Consider the following 20,254-nt stretch of genomic DNA (forward strand, 5'->3'; position numbering starts at 1 on the left):
TTTATGTAAGTGTACCTTTAAAACTAAACGAAAATTAGAAATGTTGCCTTGGCAATAAACTGAAATAAGTCGAATTTGAATCAGTAAAATTATTACCTGCAAATAAATAAGAACAAACTAAAACTGAAATAAAAAATAAATTATTGCTATTTCTATTATTGCATACTGAAATAACTAAAAATGAAAACGAATATAGAAATAAAAGCTAATGACACATGGAGTCAGATCATTTATGATTATATATGAAATCTTCTCATACTCTCTCACAACACCATAACTTAGTATTTATCAAATTTATTTTCTCCTCTACAAATGAAGACAGTAGTTCAAAACTCTCATACAGACAGGGAGAGAAAATGTACAGCGTTTTCCTTGTGAAAGCTCATTTAAATAAAAAAGTAAAAAAGCAGGTTTAAATTTACATAAATCATCACTCCTTCACAGATAACAGAAGCATGCTAGAGCAGTGCATGATGGGAAAGTTTCTGACACATAAATCATCATCATAAGATGAAGTGAGATACACATGAAAAGAAGCCATGAAGATCAGACGGAAAACAAGAAAATACCTTCGATCAGAAGATAAACCAATTCACAGAAAGAAAATGTACGTCGCGCCTCACGTCCTGTTCCCTTTACAGAGAGAGTTTAACCGTTGGACTGCTGGTGGATCGGAAAACTAACTCTCCCTGCACCTGTCAATCAAACTCATTCACTAATAAATCATATTTAATATCTGGTTAAATCATATCTGGTAAACAGATCCATGTTGGATTTTATCAAGTCTTTACAACAATGACTTGTGTGAAATGAGTCATGATTTCAGCAGCAGCACAGGCTGAAATATTACAGGTATTGCTGGATCATGATAGTGGTTTGTAGCAAAAGCAGAAGCACATCTGCAAATGAAAACATTAAAGGCAGAAGATTCTGTGTTATCCTAAAATCTGATATTATTGACATCAAATACTACAAGCTTTGTCATCAGGTTCAGAGTCAGAAACAATGAGAACGGACCGAATATTCAGCAAACGTCCTGAAAAAGTCACCGTGAGAAAGAGAACATACATGTAGAAACACGTGACTGCGACGGATTATTCCTCATACTCAAATATTTATGTCACACACCTCTAGTAGAAGCACATTATTTAAATAATCTCAATAAAAATCTGTAAAAAACAAAAAAACAAACAAAAAACATACGTATAAAAAGACAGCAGGTGATGCACTGCATACAGGAACTCAAACAGGAGGGAGAAGTAAAGCGGGAACGTCGAGTCTGATGCGGGAACGTCGAGTCTGATGTGGTAACGTCAAGTCTGAACGACAAGTCTGATGCGGGAACGTCGAGTCTGATGTGGTAACGTCAAGTCTGAACGACAAGTCTGATGCGGGAACGTCGAGTCTGAACGAGTCTGAACGACGAGTCTGATGTGGGAATGGCCAGTCTGATGCGGGAACGTCGAGTCTGATGCGGGAACGGCGAGTCTGAACGACGAGTCTGATGCGGGAACGTCGAGTCTGAACGTCGAGTCTGAACGACGAGTCTGAACGACGAGTCTGAACGACGAGTCTGATGTGAGAACGTAGAGTTTGATGTGGGAACGTCAAGTCTGATGCGGGAACGTCGAGTCTGATGCGGGAACAACGAGTCTGATGTGGGAACGACAAGTCTGATGAGGGAATGACGAGTGGGAACGTCGAGTCTGATGTGGGAACAACGAGTCTGATGAGGGAACAACGAGTGGGAACGTCGAGTCTGATGTTGGAACAACGAGTCTGATGCGGGAACGACAAGTCTGATGAGGGAACGACGAGTCTGATGCGGGAACGTCGAGTCTGATGCGGGAACATCTGATGTGGGAACGTCGAGTCTGATGTGGGAACGACGAGTCTGATGCGGGAACGTCGAGTCTGATGCGGGAACATCTGATGTGGGAACGTCGAGTCTGATGTGGGAACGACGAGTCTGATGTGGGAACGACGAGTCTGATGAGGGAACGTCGAGACTGATGCGGGAATGTCGAGTATGATGAGGGAACGCCGAGTCTGATGTGGGAACGTCGAGTCTGATGTGGGAACGTCGGGTATGATGCGGGAACATCTGATGTGGGAACATCTGATGTGGGAACATCGAGTCTGATGCGGGAACATCTGATGAGGGAACGTCGAGACTGATGCGGGAACGTCGAGTATGATGAGGGAACGACGAGTCTGATGCGGGAACGTCGAGTATGATGAGGGAACGACGAGTCTGATGAGGGAACGACGAGTCTGATGTGGGAACGTCAGGTCTGATGCGGGAACATTGAGTCTGATGTGGGAACGATGAGTCTGATGAGGGAACGTCGAGTATGATGAGGGAACGTTGAGTGGGAACGTCGAGTCTGATGCGGGAACATTGAGTCTGATGTGGGAACGATGAGTCTGATGAGGGAACGTCGAGTATGATGAGGGAACGTCGAGTGGGAACGTCGAGTCTGATGCGGGAACGTCGAGTCTGATGCAGGAACGTCGAGTCTGATGCGGGAACATCCGAGTCTGATGCGGGAACATCGAGTCTGATGAGGGAACGTCTGATGTGGGAACGTCAAGTCTGATGTGGGAACGTCAAGTCTGATGTGGGAACGACAAATCTGACGTGGGAACGTCGAGTCTGATGCGGGAACGTCGAGTCTGATGCGGGAACGTCGAGTCTGATGCGGGAACGTCGAGTCTGATGCGGGAACGTCGAGTCTCACACGGATCCGCTGATCAAGTATCCCGATCCTGATCCCCTCCGCCTGCCGTGTGGTTGCTGGGTGCGGCTGCGGAGAGACGTGTGGTTGCCGTGGTGATGGTGGTGAGGGGGCGGGGCCGGAGGTGGGTCTCTGAGAGAGGGCGGGACTACAGAGGACTTGATTGGGATGATCCTGGTGTCCATCACCTCACAGTCCACCTGCATCATCATCTCATAACCGGCCTGGGACGAGTTATACACCGAATCTTCAGACAACAACAACACCGAGAGAGAGAGAGAGAGAGAGAGAGAGAGAGAGAGAGAGAGAGAGAGAGAGAGAGAGAGAGAGAGAATAAATTAAACATGGTATATTTTGTCTTATTACACGGCTCTGTGGAATACTTGATTCTGATTGGTCAATCGCTCCATCCAGCGATATTATGCAGCGATATTAGTTTTTTAATTATGCCATCCAGTATCGTGGACTCGCTTTAACTTTATGAATTATTATTTTATAGAAGGTTCAAGTGGTGTGTGTGTGTGTGTGTGTGTAAGGCATTGGAAGATTACGAGCAGATTACGGCTGTTTCTAGAGCAATCAGCGCCATCTTCTGTCAAAAACTAATCTCAGAATCGATTCGAGAGAGAATCGCGATACATTCGTAAAAATTGGAATCGATCCAGAATCATTTCTCGATTCCCGATGCACTGATATACTGTCCCAGCCCTAATCAAGAGTTTTAAAGGCGAGGGAATGATCTGAACTCACCGTTGATGGCCATGGCAGGCATGACCAGAGACATCTTGGGTCGAGATGTTTTATTGTGGCTGATGGCGGGTAACAGCAGATGATCCTGCAAAAGCCAAGGATGAAGTGAGCGTGTGTATGTGTGTGTGTGAGAGAGAGAGACAGTCTGTGAGTGTGTGTGTGTGTGTGTGTGTGTGTGTGTGGCGTGTTTACGCGCAGGGCATGTGACGCATTAGTGCAGCAGTGTTGGAGTAGTAGTGCTTGTAGGTATTGTTCTGCTTGCCACTCTCTGCTTTCAGCTACTGCCACCGGATAGCCTATTGTTTTTCAGGGGCGAAAAGAGGAGCCGAGTGTGTAAGCCTCCTCAGCCGGTACATAGCCTCTCCACTGCCAAGATCTCGTACATGCCTCCTCGTGGCACCATGGTAACTGGTCCCTTGCGGCTCCAGGCTAAGCTGTACGGGATCTCGGAGCAGCAGTGGGCCCCAGAGACGCGGCATGCAGGCCCATCGGTGAATGGAAATGCCCTGCTGCCCGTCAACCACTGTCCCAGCTATGGGTAAATAACCCCAGCTATGGGTAAATAGTGAAGACCCCAACAGCGGCGCAGGCGGACACAACGGCTGGGAAGGTGGAAGAAGGCAACCCCACAGCCACGTGGGTTAACTCGGGAGGGTACAGTGGCTAGGGGAGTAAACCCCGAAGACAAATCTGCACCTGGGGACAGGCATAGGCGGAGTCCAACTGACCGGACCACCGGCAGCCCCCTGCAACTCCCTGTCAGTCGAAGGTCCTCATGGGTACTCTTCATGCCACTGGAGGTAAATCTGGCAGGAGTGATGATGGTGGGAGTGAGGTCTGCGCACCCACACCCTCACCTTAATCCTAACCTATGTGCAAGCTTCTTGCAAGAGCTCGCAAAATATAACATCGACATTGCAGCTCTCAGCGAGACCAGACTACATGGGGAGGACTCCTTGAGTCCCAGAGGTTGGTGCTGGGTACACCTTCTTCTGGAAGAGGATCCCAGGAGGCATTCGTCGTAACCATGGAGTTGGCTTTGCTGTGAAGTCTAAACTGCTGCAGCGCATTCCGGAATCCCCTATCGGCATCAATGAAAGGCTGATGACATGGCACATTCCCCTGGCAAAAGAACACTTTGACACTCTCATCAGTGCATACGCTCCAACTCTTGACGCCGAGCACAACATCAAAGAGGATTTCTACAGAGCTCTTGATACCATCCTACAGAAAACCCCGGCTACGGACAGGCTTATACTGATGGGAGATTTCAATGCATCTGGTATGGAGTAAAGTTTTTGGCCAGCATGGTGTGGGGAAAATGAACCGCAATGGGCTCAGACTCCTCTCCCTCTGTGCAGAGCACCAGCTGGTCATTACAAATACCATCTTCCAGATGAAGAACAGGCTCAAGATCACCTGGCAGCACCCCCTCTCAAAAGATTGGCATCTCCTTGACTACGTGATTGTCCATCAAAAGGACAGACAAGATGTCCTCTCCACCCGAGTCATGCGCGGAGCTGAGTGCTGGACTGACCACCTCATGGTCAGATCCAAACTACTCATGAGCATTCAACCCCGTGGCCCGAGGACAGCCCCAAACAAGAAACTAAACTGTACAGCGCTGAACAACCTCCGAAGACTCCTTGCTGAAAACCTCTACATGATCCTGGAGGAATCAGCTGACTGGCCAGCTCTGCGCCCGGCTATTACATCATAACGCAGCCTCAGAGGCGCTTGGCCAATCAAGGAAACATCACCAGGACTGGTTTGACTGTAACTCAGCTGAGATACAGTCACTTTTAAAAACCAAGCATGAAGCCCACAAAGCTCTCCTGTCCTTCCCTGGATCTCCCACCCATATAACCACCTTCACTGCTGCAAGAGCAGAAACCCAGCGAGCCCTTCGGACTATGGAGAACACCTGGTGGGTGCAAAAGGCACATGAAATCCAGAATCTGGCAGACTGCAATAACACTCAAGGCTTTTACGATTCCATTAAAGCATTGTACGGCCCCAGGAAGCGGGCGATTGCCAGAAATACACACCCAGATAAATAAAGCCTCATCATCTTTTGGACGGCTACGCAGCAGGGTTTTTGAAAACCGTAACCTGAACGTCAGTACTAAGGTTGCTGTTTACAACGCGGTATGTCTCTCCACTCTGCTTTATCATGGACCCCATACCGTCAGCACATCATCAACCTAGAGGCCTTCCATATCCGCTGCCTACAGAAGATCCTCAGCTTGTGGAAAGCAGCTGTGGCCAAAAAACATCTGCGTTGGATAGGGCACACCATACGCATGCCTGAACACCGCCTGCACCGCCAAGTCCTCTACAGTCAACTAATGGGCGCAAAACGCTCCACTGGAGGGCAAAAGCGGTGTTTTAAGGACTACACCAGGGACCTCCTGAAGCGTGCAAACATCCCCCTCACACAGCTCGAATCTCTGGCACTCGACAGATCAGGCTGGCAGGTCACCTGTGCTCTACAGTCTCTCAAATACACCAAACCAATCAAGACCGACGATCCAAGAGGCGAATCAAGAGATACCAATGGGCGGCTGGTACCCCCCTGGTCTCTGGTTTCCCTGCTCCATCTGCGGTCGAGTGTGTGGCTGAGTGATCGGACTCGACGCCCACGTGAAGTGGCACCAGCGGCAAGGTTGCTGAACCCCCCCCTCCATCCCTGGAGCAAGCGTCATTAAGCTAAGAGAGAGTGTGTGTGTGTGTGTGAGAGTGTGTGAGTGAGTGAGTGAGTGAGTGTGTGTGTGTGTGTGTGTGTGTGTGTGAGTGAGTGAGTGAGTGAGTGAGTGAGTGTGTAGTCTCACCCGTCTGAAGGACACAACGTAGAAGGTGTCCTCGCGCCGGTCGATGGCGTCCATGAAGTCGCTGTAACTGATCTCCGGCCCCGGCAGAACCTGCAGTTGACTGACACACACATCATCAGGTCACATGACCATCATCAGGTCACATGACATCGACACAGGCTTTACTCAGAGGCTTCTGGGAAATAAAGTTACCTTTCGATGGACCGATGAGCCTGGATTGGAAGATACCTGGAGAAGTTTGTCTTTCTGTGCTGAGCTTTCTGCTGATGAAGGGAAAGAACACACACACGCACGCACACGCACACACACACACACGCACAAACAGTGACTACCAGTAAAATATTAAAAATTTGGGAGCAAAAATGATTCGGACACTTTGAGCTGATCATGTTTTGCTGAAGTGTTTCTTCTTTAATTGCTAATGCTCTTTTTACACACAGACTGAACAAAATGAAGCATTGCTTGGTGATTGGTTGAGCTAAACTGGTATTATCTAATTGTGTAGTTAAATTTAACAGCTGACAGATATTTCTTCAGATATGTCCCTGTCAAATAAACAAATAAATAAAATAAATATTCAACATAATTCATGTGTGAGACAGTCTAACAGAAGGACGGACAAAACCAGTTCATAACTCTGAGTTCTGCTCATACTTTATCACCATTTTCTAAACTATAGCGAATAAACTGATGATGTGAGGAATGTTGAAGGTGTGTGAGTGTAAATCTGTAAATCTCCTGCAACACAAGCCGTTCTCACAGAGCGTGACATCAGTGGCGATGCGAGGTGTGTGTAGGAGTGTGTGGTTTCACACCTGAGCTACTTTAGTCTTCTTCACTGCTTTGGTCTTTCCGTCAGACTTCCGGTTGTTCTGGTGTCGGTTCACCCATCCGCGCAACTCATCCGCCAGCCTGAGAACAACACCGCAGTAAAGCACACACACACACACACACACACACACACACACACACACACACACACATGAGGATCACATGACCAGAACTCACTCAGGATCACTACTGGAGGATAAGACATGTTTAAAGTTGAACACGAGAAACAGATTTAGAGAGTGTGTCCTGACCTTTCACTGGTAGTTTACCGTAAAACTTCAAATAATAGCCGAGTCCCAAATAGACGCCTGTCTCCTTTACACGCCTGGGGTGGCTACAGGTTTGGATAAATAAAGGCCGGTCTCTAATAGAGGCCTGGTCTGTTTTTTAGTTTCGGGTTGTATTTAATCTTCTAAACCCGTCAGATCGTCTGTGTAAGCCAGTTCTGTGGAGCAGATTGCGCACGCAAGAGAGCCCTGCGCATCTGGGCGGAGCTGTTAGCGCAAGCAAGGCAGAGTTAGCGAAGGCAGAGCTAGCGGAGGCAGAGCTAGCGAAGGCAGAGCTCGCGAAGGCAGAGCTAGCGGAGGCAGAGCTAGCGAAGGCAGAGCTAGCGAAGGCAGAGCTAGCGGAGGCAGAGTTAGCGGAGGCAGAGCTAGCGGAGGCAGAGCTAGCGAAGGCAGAGCTAGCGGAGGCAGAGCTAGCGAAGGCAGAGTTAGCGGAGGCAGAGCTAGCGGAGGCAGAGCTCGCGAAGGCAGAGCTAGCGAAGGCAGAGCTAGCGGAGGCAGAGTTAACGGAGGCAGAGCTAGCGGAGGCAGAGCTCGCGAAGGCAGAGCTAGCGGAGGCAGAGCTAGCGAAGGCAGAGCTAGCGAAGGCAGAGCTAGCGGAGGCAGAGTTAGCGGAGGCAGAGCTAGCGGAGGCAGAGCTAGCGGAGGCAGAGTTAGCGGAGGCAGAGCTAGCGATTTGGGAAAAGAGAAGCCCGGGCTATTATTTGAAGTTTTACGGTATTTAAAATTGCTTTTAATTCATGTTTTAACCTGTTAAGCGTTGCCAGTGCGCCCGCGCACTGAAGCGTTATTTATTTATTTAATTCAAAATTACTATCAGATTTAATGTTATACCTTGACAAACTATACATAATTAAAAAGATATAATACTCAAGTTTCAGTATTTAACCACTATTGTATTCTGAGAAACTCATAGTGACAGTTATGTCTTAATTTGTGTCAGGAGTTATGAAATGAAAAAATGAGTCGATACCTTTAATATGAATTATGCGCGTCAGCCGCTTTCATTCATAAAAAACTCCGTGCTGTCGTCATGACAGCGATACACAAAACAACGTGCCTCAGGGCTTTAGCTCAAAAATGTGCAGATTTGGAGAAATATTGATAGATTCTCATAGATTTACATCATATTTCTATAGACAGGAATAATATTTATTGAATTTATACCCAAATGCGTCGATGTAATCTTTATGAGCGTTTGGGACTCTGATTTACTGTGTTTTTAATTCATACCAACAGCCTGAGGGCGCTACATGCACAATAATAGTCCATATATGGAACATGAAGAAGAGCCATGACCATGTGACATTCCAGGACGTTAAAAATAAAGTCATTTGACATGGTCTTGAAAAACATTGAACTAAATCCAGAGTTTTGGACTTATTATCTTCAGATTTTAAACATAAAATGTTTAGACATGTGGCTTTAGCTATAATGCATTTCTAGATTGCTCCAGTGCCAACTTCAATTTTATTTTCATGAGGATGTTTCATAAAAAATAATTTCTAATAACTTTACAAAACTTTGAAGCTATTTATAACAATTTTTTTCATTATGACAATAATTAATTCTACATTTACAATAAACTGCCAGGTGTCAGCTTTCAAATGAGATCATACTTGTGCTTTTAGTACAAAGGGTTCATGAACTGTATGTGTTTCAGTTTGGGTATGTCATTTCTGGGGATTTTTCAAAAGTGGGGTTGCAGCTTAACAGGTTAATGTAGTTAAAAGTAATGAATGGGTTAATCTGACATGATGTCCCAGAGTGATCACAGAGTGTTTTAGTAATGTTCTTTTTCTGGGCTTAACCACTGTACAGCTCTCAATGCTGGACGACGTTTTGTTTTACACACACACACACACACACACACACACACACACACACACACTCACACTCACACTCACACTTACACTCACCTGAGCGACTCGGAAACACACACACACACACACACACACACACACACACACACACACACACACACACACTCACACTCACCTGAGCGACTCGGAAACACACACACACACACACACACACACACACACACACACACTGATCTGAGCGACTCGGAAACACACACACACACACACACACACACACACACACACACACACACTCACCTGAGCGACTCGGAAACACACACACACACACACACACACACACACACACACACACACACACACACACACACTCACACTCACCTGAGCGACTCGGAAACACACACACACACACACACACACACACACTGATCTGAGCGACTCGGAAACACACACACACTCACACACACACTGATCTGAGCGACTCGGAAACACACACACACACACACACACACACACACACACACACACACACTGATCTGAGCGACTCGGAAACACACACACACACACTCACCTGAGTGACTCGGAGCGGTTGAACTGTCTGCAGTCTGGAGAGGAGAAGTACCGGTCGATGTCCTGCAGAACACTGAACACATCGCTCTCATTCCTGAACACAGAACACACACTCACACACTGACACGATGACCTCAGGAGTGTGTGTGAGTCAGTGCGTGTGTGTGTGTGTGTGTGTGTGTGTGTGTGAGAGAGAGAGAGTGAGTGTGTGTGTGTGTGTGAGAGTGAGTGAGTGAGTGAGAGACTGTGTGTGTGTGTCTGTGTGTGCGTGTGGGTGTGAGAGAGTGAGTCAGTGCGTGTGTGTGTGTGTGTGTGTGTGTGTGAGAGAGAGAGAGTGAGTGTGTGTGTGTGAGTCAGTGCGTGTGTGTGTGTGTGTGTGAGAGAGAGAGTGAGTGTGTGTGTGTGTGTGAGAGTGAGTGAGTGAGTGAGAGACTGTGTGTGTGTGTCTGTGTGTGCGTGTGGGTGTGAGAGAGTGAGTGAGTGTGTGTGTGTGTGTGTGTGTGTGTGTGTGAGAGAGAGAGTGAGTGTGTGTGTGTGAGACTGTGTGTGTGTGTCTGTGTGTGCGTGTGGGTGTGAGAGAGTGAGTGAGTGTGTGTGTGTGTGTGTGTGTGAGAGAGAGAGTGAGTGTGTGTGTGTGTGTGTGTGAGAGTGAGTGAGTGAGAGACTGTGTGTGTGTGTCTGTGTGTGCGTGTGGGTGTGAGAGAGTGAGTGTGTGTGTGTGTGTGTGTGTGTGTGTGTGTTTGTCTGTGTGTGAGTGTCTGTGAGTGTCTGTGTGTCTCTCACCTGAACGGGTACGAGAGCACACTCTCCTTCTCCAGCTCTTCCTCTCGCTCCGTGTTCCCGATCGACTCCTGAGAACTCTGGAACTCCAGCAAGTGTCGACCGGTCAGAGGAACGGCTTCTTCCTCCAGCGAACGCTCTCGCAGACTGAGACACACACACACACACACACACACACACACACACACACACACACACACACACACACACACACACACACACACACACACACACACACACACACACACACACACACACACACAGTCAAACCAAAAATTATTCAGACACCAGATTGAATTACTGATATTGGTCCACTAGTGTGATCAGGACGCTATAGTTCATTAGTGTGAGTGAGGAGAGCAGAATAAACTGAGATATATTATACCCAATAACTCTCCATCCAGTGGCTACCAGTGACATTTATACACATTTGGGAGCAAAAATGATTCGGACACTTTGAGCTGATCATGTTTTGCTGAAGTGTTTCTTCTTTAATTGCTAACTGAACACAGTGAAGCATTGCTTAGTGATTGGTTGAGCTAAACTGGGATTATCTAATTGTGTAGTTAAATGTCTCAAAGCTGATTCACTGAACATGTTTATATTAGGGCTGCATCTAACGGTTATTTTTGTTGTCGATTAATCTAATGATTATTATTTTAACATGAAATCTATGAATGTTGACAAAAAATTGTATCTCAGAGAGGGTAATTGTCATTTTATTATGAAATATGCGAACAGGAAGCATTTTAAACTTTATATTTAACTGATGGTACTATTTCATAAAATGTAAGATACAGTCACAGGCCTATTTAGGAAATGTGTTTACTATAGTCTGTTATTAATTACCGTAGTCATGATTTACTCCATTAACTTGTCCGAAAATGCACTTGTTCATCTGCAAAAAGGTTCACATACACTACTGTAGATTGGCAGCCTAGGCTACTGCTAATGTCAATATAACATTAGTCGTTTGTTTTTAAAGTCTACATTAGAGAGCTGCGCGGGACGGGTTTCTCCCTTAATAATTCCTAAAAAGCTGAATCTCTGTTATTATCAATGAAACTGGCTGCACAATGAATCTTTCATAATATCTACATGTGTTTGCTATAATCAGAGGATTTGCCAGCATGCAGAACTTTGAGCGCTGAGGGGGGGATTCTAGCTGAAATGCATCTGATTGGCGTTCAAGAAATCAACACATGTCTGTGATTGGCTACATAGTTCAACGCTGCAAACATGTTATAAATAGATAGAGACTCTGGCCTGTAAATCGTTTCTATTTTGTTTTAGTTGTTCTTGTTGCTTTTGTGCAACAGATGAATGACAATTTATTAATTTTTAGATGTTCAATTTATAGATAATTCTATTTTGCAGGAGTCCCACGGATCGTTTTATTCTCCCGCAACCAGCACACACACACGAGTGCATTACCGCCCGCGCCCGCACTCGTCCATCAGATGTTCCCGCGCCCGCACTCGGCCATCAGATGTTCCCGCGCCCGCACTCGGCCATCAGATGTTCCCGCGCCCGCATTCGGCCATCAGATGTTCCCGCGCCCGCACTCGTCCATCAGATGTTCCCGCGCCCGCACTCGTCCATCAGATGTTCCCGCGCCCGCACTCGGCCATCAGGTGTTCCCGCGCCCGCACTCGGCCATCAGGTGTTCCCGCGCCCGCACTCGGCCATCAGATGTTCCCGCGCCCGCACTCGGCCATCAGATGTTCCCGCGCCCGCATTCGGCCATCAGATGTTCCCGCGCCCGCACTCGGCCATCAGGTGTTCCCGCGCCCGCACTCGGCCATCAGATGTTCCCGCGCCCGCATTCGGCCATCAGATGTTCCCGCGCCCGCACTCGTCCATCAGATGTTCCCGCGCCCGCACTCGGCCATCAGATGTTCCCGCGCCCGCACTCGGCCATCAGGTGTTCCCGCGCCCGCACTCGGCCATCAGATGTTCCCGCGCCCGCACTCGGCCATCAGATGTTCCCGCGCCCGCACTCGGCCATCAGGTGTTCCCGCGCCCGCACTCGGCCATCAGGTGTTCCCGCGCCCGCACTCGGCCATCAGATGTTCCCGCGCCCGCACTCGGCCATCAGATGTTCCCGCGCCCGCATTCGGCCATCAGATGTTCCCGCGCCCGCACTCGTCCATCAGATGTTCCCGCGCCCGCACTCGGCCATCAGATGTTCCCGCGCCCGCATTCGGCCATCAGATGTTCCCGCGCCCGCACTCGGCCATCAGATGTTCCCGCGCCCGCACTCGTCCATCAGATGTTCCCGCGCCCGCACTCGGCCATCAGATGTTCCCGCGCCCGCACTCGGCCATCAGATGTTCCCGCGCCCGCACTCGGCCATCAGATGTTCCCGCGCCCGTCCATCAGATGTTCCCGCGCCCGCACTCGGCCATCAGATGTTCCCGCGCCCGCACTCGTCCATCAGATGTTCCCGCGCCCGCACTCGTCCATCAGATGTTCCCGCGCCCGCACTCGTCCATCAGATGTTCCCGCGCCCGCACTCGGCCATCAGATGTTCCCGCGCCCGCACTCGGCCATCAGATGTTCCCGCGCCCGCACTCGGCCATCAGATGTTCCCGCGCCCGTCCATCAGATGTTCCCGCGCCCGCACTCGGCCATCAGATGTTCCCGCGCCCGCGCTCGTCCATCAGATGTTCCCGCGCCCGCGCCCGCACTCGTCCATCAGATGTTCCCGCGCCCGTCCATCAGATGTTCCCGCGCCCGCGCCCGCACTCGTCCATCAGATGTTCCCGCGCCCGCACTCGTCCATCAGATGTTCCCGCGCCCGCACTCGTCCATCAGGTGTTCCCGCGCCCGCACTCGTCCATCAGGTGTTCCCGCGCCCGCACTCGTCCATCAGGTGTTCCCGCGCCCGCGCTCGTCCATCAGATGTTCCCGCGCCCGCGCCCGCACTCGTCCATCAGATGTTCCCGCGCCCGTCCATCAGATGTTCCCGCGCCCGCGCCCGCACTCGTCCATCAGATGTTCCCGCGCCCGCACTCGTCCATCAGATGTTCCCGCGCCCGCACTCGTCCATCAGGTGTTCCCGCGCCCGCACTCGTCCATCAGATGTTCCCGCGCCCGCACTCGGCCATCAGGTGTTCCCGCGCCCGCGCTCGTCCATCAGATGTTCCCGCGCCCGCACTCGTCCATCAGATGTTCCCGCGCCCGCACTCGTCCATCAGATGTTCCCGCGCCCGCACTCGGCCATCAGATGTTCCCGCGCCGCACTCGGCCATCAGATGTTCCCGCGCCCGCACTCGTCCATCAGATGTTCCCGCGCCCGCACTCGTCCATCAGATGTTCCCGCGCCCGCACTCGGCCATCAGATGTTCCCGCGCCGCACTCGGTTGCGTTGGGTCCCGCGGGAGTGCAGGTCTCTACTCTACATGTGCATACACAACTTTTAAAAACTGGCAAATGCACTGAAAGCTTCGTTGACAAATTTAAGTTGAAGTTATAAATTAAAGTCCATTTTATTGTCGCCGAATGTGTCATCAATGACCCGTTTCAAACGCATGAGACTGTCACTCATCTTCAGAACACACACGAAGAGTTCATTCTCACAGTTCAGGGAAGTTTGTCATCACACACCCCTGATCAGACCTGAAGGTCCGGATGGCCTGGTTTGGTGTGTTTAACAGCGGTTGGAAGCGGTTCGCCAGGAGAACACGAGAGTCGAGACTATTCTGTGTGTGTTACATCGAATCATTACTGAGATCAGATTAAAGAGTCGTTTGCTGGCAAACTGGATCCTCACTGGTTGAAAACACAGTTATTATGATGGAACTGAACAACAACGGCTCCCAATCCCAGCCCTGGCTGTCAGGAGTGTGTGTGTGTGTGTGTGTGTGTGTGTGTGTGTGTGTGTGTTTACCTGACGGGGCCGAAGGTGAAGGTGACGAAGAGGAACAGAGCCATCACACACACCGCTCTCTTATTGCTGCCCGATTCAGTGGCCTGATGCACACAACACACACACACACCGAATGAAGAAGCAGTGAGAAAGGGTTTATTCTGCAGTGTGACAATGTGTGTGTGTGTGTGTGTGTGTGTGTGTGAGAGAGAGACGGGTAGTATGTTACTAATTATTCAGAATATGTGCAAGTCCACAAGCATTATGTTTGTCTGAGAGCTGCTGGTACATCATTCTATATTTTTGTCTGAAAGCTGTGTGTGATTTAGCTCCAGCAGATTGTCTGAGGGTTATGCGGCTCACTGCACACACCAGGAGGACGCCGGACAGGAGTCTATTATTAAATGCTAGAGATTCAGAATATGCTGAAGTGTGTATTCATCTACAGGTTTGCTGCTAGTACAGGCACACATTACATCCTGTTGGTTCTTTGAATGAACTCACTTCCATTTGTTTTATTAATAAAAGATATTGGAAGTAAATTCTTTATGGGTCATTATAAATACTTTGCTTTAAAAGCACCAAGTAGTTTTAGCATCGCACCGCAGCCCTCTGAACCGCAACCGTGAGATGCCTAGAGACCCCTAGTGTGATGGGTAGGGTTAGGGTGTGTGTGAGTGAGTGAGTGAGTGAGTGTGTGTGGATGGGTGTGTGTGTGTGTGTGTGCGTAAGAGAGTGTGTGTGTGTGTGTGTGACCTCTCTGCCGGCGAGTCTCAGCCTCAGCTCCTGGTTCTCTCTGCGCAGTGTGTGAGTGAGTGAGTGAGTGAGTGAGTGAGTGAGTGAGTGAGTGAGTGAGTGTGTGTGTGTGTGTGTGTGTGTGTGTGTGCGTAAGAGAGTGTGTGTGTGTGTGTGTGACCTCTCTGCCGGCGAGTCTCAGCCTCAGCTCCTGGTTCTCTCTGCGCAGTGTGTGAGTGAGTGAGTGAGTGAGTGAGTGAGTGAGTGAGTGAGTGAGTGAGTGAGTGAGTGAGTGAGTGAGTGAGTGAGTGAGTGAGTGAGTGAGTGTGTGTGTGTGTGTGTGTGTGTGTGACCTCTCTGCCGGCGAGTCTCAGCCTCAGCTCCTGGTTCTCTCTGCGCAGCCGCTGGTTCTCCTGGTGAGCTTCTCTCAGCTGGGCCTCCAGGTTCTGCAGGTACTCCTTCTTCTTCTTCCGGCTCTGACAGGCCGACTCGCGGTTCTTGATCATGCGCTGCTGCCGCTTCAGAACCTTCATCTGAGGAACACACACACACACACACACACACACACGTCAGCACACCGGCCTCAGACACACACCTGAGGCGGAGAGGCTGCTCACTCACGTCGATGTCTCCGCAGCTGGAGGGGGGGCCGGGGGCGGGGATGATGGGTTTGCTCGGGGGCGGGGCTAACGGGCTCCTGCAGTGAGGCATGCTGGGAGAAAGCGGCTCCATCTTCACGACAGCGGGAGCAGAACCCAGACACACGGACTGAGACAGAACCACTGCAGAAGAGAGAACAACACTGAAGACAAATACTCACTTAACTACAGTTTCACAAGTGTGACATAAATAATTCATAACTTCATCACATTAACAAGCGTATACGCCCAACTGAGTCGGATCATTTTTTGTCTGATAAGACGACGAGCATAATCTACGATGGAAACACATTTCCTGAATAAATCCCTCAATAAGCTCATGTGACTGTGGCTCAGCGGAGGCTGTGATTGGATAACTGGAGTAACCAGCGGACCAATGGCGTCGCAGCGTCTCTAATGCTGGTTTGGTGTTTCTGAAGCGCCGGAGTGGAAGTGTGTGATCAGAGTGATCTGGTGTAACTCCCTCCAGAAGCGTCTCACACACACGAGTGTGTTCCCGACACCAGCATCCGAACGCCAGATCAGTTACTGCAATCATGAAACTACGCATTAAATATGATTGCAGATATAGTGACGACTGATTTGATATAGTTTGGTATCGTCTCTGCTACTGTTAGAGATCTCAGTGGGTTACATTACACACGCGTCAAAAGTTTGATTTGACTTTTGGTTCATATAAATATCTGTGGAAATTTCTGCCACATAAGAAAAAAACATGCTTTTGTAAATCAATTACAACATAAAAAGTTGCAATTGGCAAATAAAGTCATAATTTTGACCTTTTTAATATCAATTATAATTTAATCATAATTTGGACTTTTTATCTCATCATTAAGATTTACCAAAGCATGATTTTTTCCTCCTGGAGTGTGTGTGTGTGTGTTTCCTCCTTGTGTGTGTGTTTCCTCCTGGAGTGTGTGTGTGTGTGTTTCCTCCTGGTGTGTGTGTGTGTGTGTTTCCTCCTGGAGTGTGTGTGTGAGTGTGTTTCCTCCTGGTGTGTGAGTGTGTGTGTTTCCTCCTGGAGTGTGTGTGTGTGTGTGTGTTTCCTCCTGGAGTGTGTGTGTGTGTGAGTGTGTGTTTTTCCTCCTAGTGTGTGTGTGTGTGTGTGTGTGTTTTTTCTCCTGGAGTGTGTGTGGCAGTGAGTGTGTGTGTTTCCTCCTGGAGTGTGTGTGTGTGTGTGTGTGTGTTTCTTCCTGGAGTGTGTGTGTGTGTGTGTGTGTGTGTGTGTTTCCTCCTGGAGTGTGTGTGTGTGTTTCCTCCTGGAGTGTGTGTGTGTGTGTGTGTGAGTGTGTGTTTTTCCTCCTAGTGTGTGTGTGTGTGTGTGTGTGTGTGTGTTTTTTCTCCTGGAGTGTGTGTGGGAGTGAGTGTGTGTGTTTCCTCCTGGAGTGTGTGTGTGTGTGTGTGTGTGTGTGTGTGTGTGTGTGTTTCTTCCTGGAGTGTGTGTGTGTGTGTGTGTGTGTGTTTCCTCCTGGAGTGTGTGTGTGTGTTTCCTCCTGGAGTGTGTGTGTGTTTCCTCCTGGAGTGTGTGTGTGTGTGTGTGTGTGTGTGTTTCTTCCTGGAGTGTGTGTGTGTGTGTGTGTTTCCTCCTGGAGTGTGTGTGTGTGTTTCCTCCTGGAGTGTGTGTGTGTTTCCTCCTGGAGTGTGTGTGTGTGTGTCCTGGAGTGTGTGTGTGTGTGTGTGTGTGTGTGTTTCCTCCTGGAGTGTGTGTGTGTGTGTCCTGGAGTGTGAGCTCCACTATGATTTTTTGTTGTTGTTGTTGATATTGTTCAATAAAGAGTTCCATTTCTCAACATGAGATGTGTGTGTGTGATCTCACCAGGCGTGTTCTGGTCGACGGGAGACACGGGAACGGGAACGGGAACGGGAAGGCTCTGCAGGATCAGGGCTTTGGCTGGGCTCGGGCTCGACACACACACGGGTTTGGGCTGGAGCAGAGGTTTGCTGCTGAGAATGCTGGAGGCCTTCAGTGAGGCTGAGGAACACATCAGGAACACATCAGGGACAGGATCATTCCCTTCCTGCTCTGAACTCTTTCAGTTAGTTTAATGCGTATAGTAAATGAAGGGAATAAAGAGTTCCCATCAGCATACCTGCCAACCTTGAAATTATTTTTTGCGTAGCCTACCGACGGGGGGGGGGGGGGGGGGGGGGGGGGGTTGTGGACGACGACGACACACATGCATTATATTGCATTGCATAAAATGTGTGCTGGTCAACTAGTCTCAAATTAAGAAATCCCTATAAAACTGTAAAAAAAATAAAATTACAATTAAGATAGGCTACTTAATTTATTATCCCAATATCCAAATATGATACTAAATACCACAGGGAAAAGGGCTTCTATTTGTGACGTGCTGCCTTTGCATTTGAACATTGCGCATTTTAAACAGGGCACGCATTAGCTGAATAAATGTTACCAATACAAACATATTTATAGAAAACATTTGACAATGATTAGACAGGAGTCCAATAATAGCATAACGAATCACTTATTCTAAAAAGAATATCAAGTATACCGGTAACGTTAGACGAATCCGACATATAAGGGCTGTTAACAGTAAAACGTTCGTCATTTAACGAATTTTAAAAACAAGGTTGGATAATACAAAATGCTTTCTGGCATTTTGACAGAAAAAAAAAAAAAAAAAAAAAAAAACGAGCAAGAACAAAATTTAAACTTAGCCCGTCAAATTTAATTTTACAATTAGGCTACTTCTCTCTCTTTGTGCGCGCGTCCGTGTTTGAGCTCGCGCAGCACTGATACAACGGTAGCCTACTTTTTAATCCATAACGCGCTAGTTTTCATACAAAATAAATAACATAATTAGGTACTTTAGTTATTATTAACATAATAACGTAACACATGAAGGCTACGGTTCTAAGCACTGAGAATTAATTAATAAACGCCTGTTTCTCCAGACTCGCGCTTATCCGTAATATCACATCACTTTCATAATCACTAACGTTAAGCCATAGTGATTTCAAGTTTATTAAGATTTATTGTTCAGCATTTCTTGAGCATTTTATTATTTGCATGGCTGAATGATGTCTTCCTCTTTTCTGAGTGACCATGAAGAACGGAGTATTTTAAGATAATCCATGCAATCCGTGTGATCATCGAATCCATAGGATTAGGTTAACTCAGTACAATATTTCAACTTTCCATATCGAGCCCAGCCCAGCCCGTTTACCTTCAGGAGTCAGATGTAGGCTACAGTGACTACTGTACTGTCCTCGCTTAATGACATCAGACGGCGGCCGCGGGAGTGAAGGCGGATCGAGCGGCCGGGATTCTTTATTGGTGTCGATTTTCAGTCTCTTTTTAATGATAGGCCTTACGCATCTGTCAATCATCCCCGCTTGCTATTTGGGGAATGAATCCAGCGCTATTATTGGTCGAACTCTTCATCTTTTGCTGTTGCTTGATTTGAGGACTGCGCGTGCAGAGGCGTCACCAGGTTTTTGCGTAGTTTAGACTAACAAATCGTACCAGCGTACTTTGAAGTCAAAATGCGTATCCGCTACGCAAAATGCGTACAGGTTGGCAGGTCTGCATCAGTGCAGTTTCAGTCACAATCACTTCAGTTCTGTCAGGGCCACTATCGTCAAACACGATTGACCGCTAGCATACAGTTTGGATTGGCGGATTGGTTCTGTTCTGGGCAGCCTAGCAGAGGGAGGAGGGTCATCCTGACGGAGACGGGTGGAGCTGGGGAGGGAGGAGGGAGACGGGTGGAGCTGGGGAGGGAGGAGGGAGACGGGTGGAGCTGGGGAGGGAGGAGGGAGACGGGTGGAGCTGGGGAGGGAGGAGGGAGACGGGTGGAGCTGGGGAGGGAGGAGGGAGACGGGTGGAGCTGGGGAGGGAGGAGGGAGACGGGTGGAGCTGGGGAGGGAGGAGGGTCATCCGCTCCTGCTGCTGATAACACTGACGGAGCTGATATATGAATACTTACTCAGGAAAGAGTCACCTGACCCGTTAGCTCACTCTATGTGTGTGTGTGTGTGTGTGTGTGTGTGTGAGACACACCTGTGGTTACGGTGACCTCTACACTGGCTAGCGGGGGCGACAGCACGTCTCCACACATGTAAGGTGGAGTGGGAGGATTCTCACTCTTCATCACCTGAGGAACACAATCACACACTGCATGAGCGAAGTGTGTATAGAGATGAGGTTTGCTCAGCTGAGCAGGAGATCACACTCATGACAGCAAACACACACACACACACACACACACACATTCAGTGCCATTGAATATTACTTGAAATACTTTTATTATACATTTATTCATACATGTGCGATTATAAAAGCATTATTTTAAAGTGTGTGTGTGTGTGTGTGTGTGTGTGTGTGTGCCAGTCAGCATGAAACATCGGGCATTAGGAGG

The 20,254-nt window shown here is 48.6% G+C and overlaps 1 protein-coding gene across 2 annotated transcripts in view; it reads right to left on the bottom strand.

Moving 5' to 3' along the window:
• Positions 1-278: 278 nt before the first annotated feature.
• atf6b (activating transcription factor 6 beta) overlaps positions 279-20,254 on the bottom strand; it is a 25,514-nt gene continuing 5,538 nt past the window's right edge. The window contains exons 6-17 of one of the 2 annotated variants that reach the window (XM_084422747.1): positions 19,897-19,990; positions 17,686-17,841; positions 15,832-15,992; positions 15,564-15,743; positions 14,497-14,579; positions 10,608-10,751; positions 9,826-9,918; positions 7,135-7,231; positions 6,512-6,582; positions 6,320-6,419; positions 3,489-3,573; positions 279-2,985 (exon numbers count right to left, since the gene is read on the bottom strand). In XM_084422747.1, coding sequence (XP_084278873.1) covers positions 2,738-2,985; positions 3,489-3,573; positions 6,320-6,419; positions 6,512-6,582; positions 7,135-7,231; positions 9,826-9,918; positions 10,608-10,751; positions 14,497-14,579; positions 15,564-15,743; positions 15,832-15,992; positions 17,686-17,841; positions 19,897-19,990 — 1,512 coding nt within the window. In that variant the 3' untranslated portion in view covers positions 279-2,737. The remainder of the gene's footprint in view (positions 2,986-3,488; positions 3,574-6,319; positions 6,420-6,511; positions 6,583-7,134; positions 7,232-9,825; positions 9,919-10,607; positions 10,752-14,496; positions 14,580-15,563; positions 15,744-15,831; positions 15,993-17,685; positions 17,842-19,896; positions 19,991-20,254) is intronic. The other variant, XM_084422748.1, reaches the window with a different exon arrangement.

Source organism: Rutilus rutilus (genome assembly GCF_951802725.1).
Source record: "Rutilus rutilus genome assembly, chromosome: 11".
NCBI lineage: Eukaryota > Metazoa > Chordata > Actinopteri > Cypriniformes > Leuciscidae > Rutilus > Rutilus rutilus.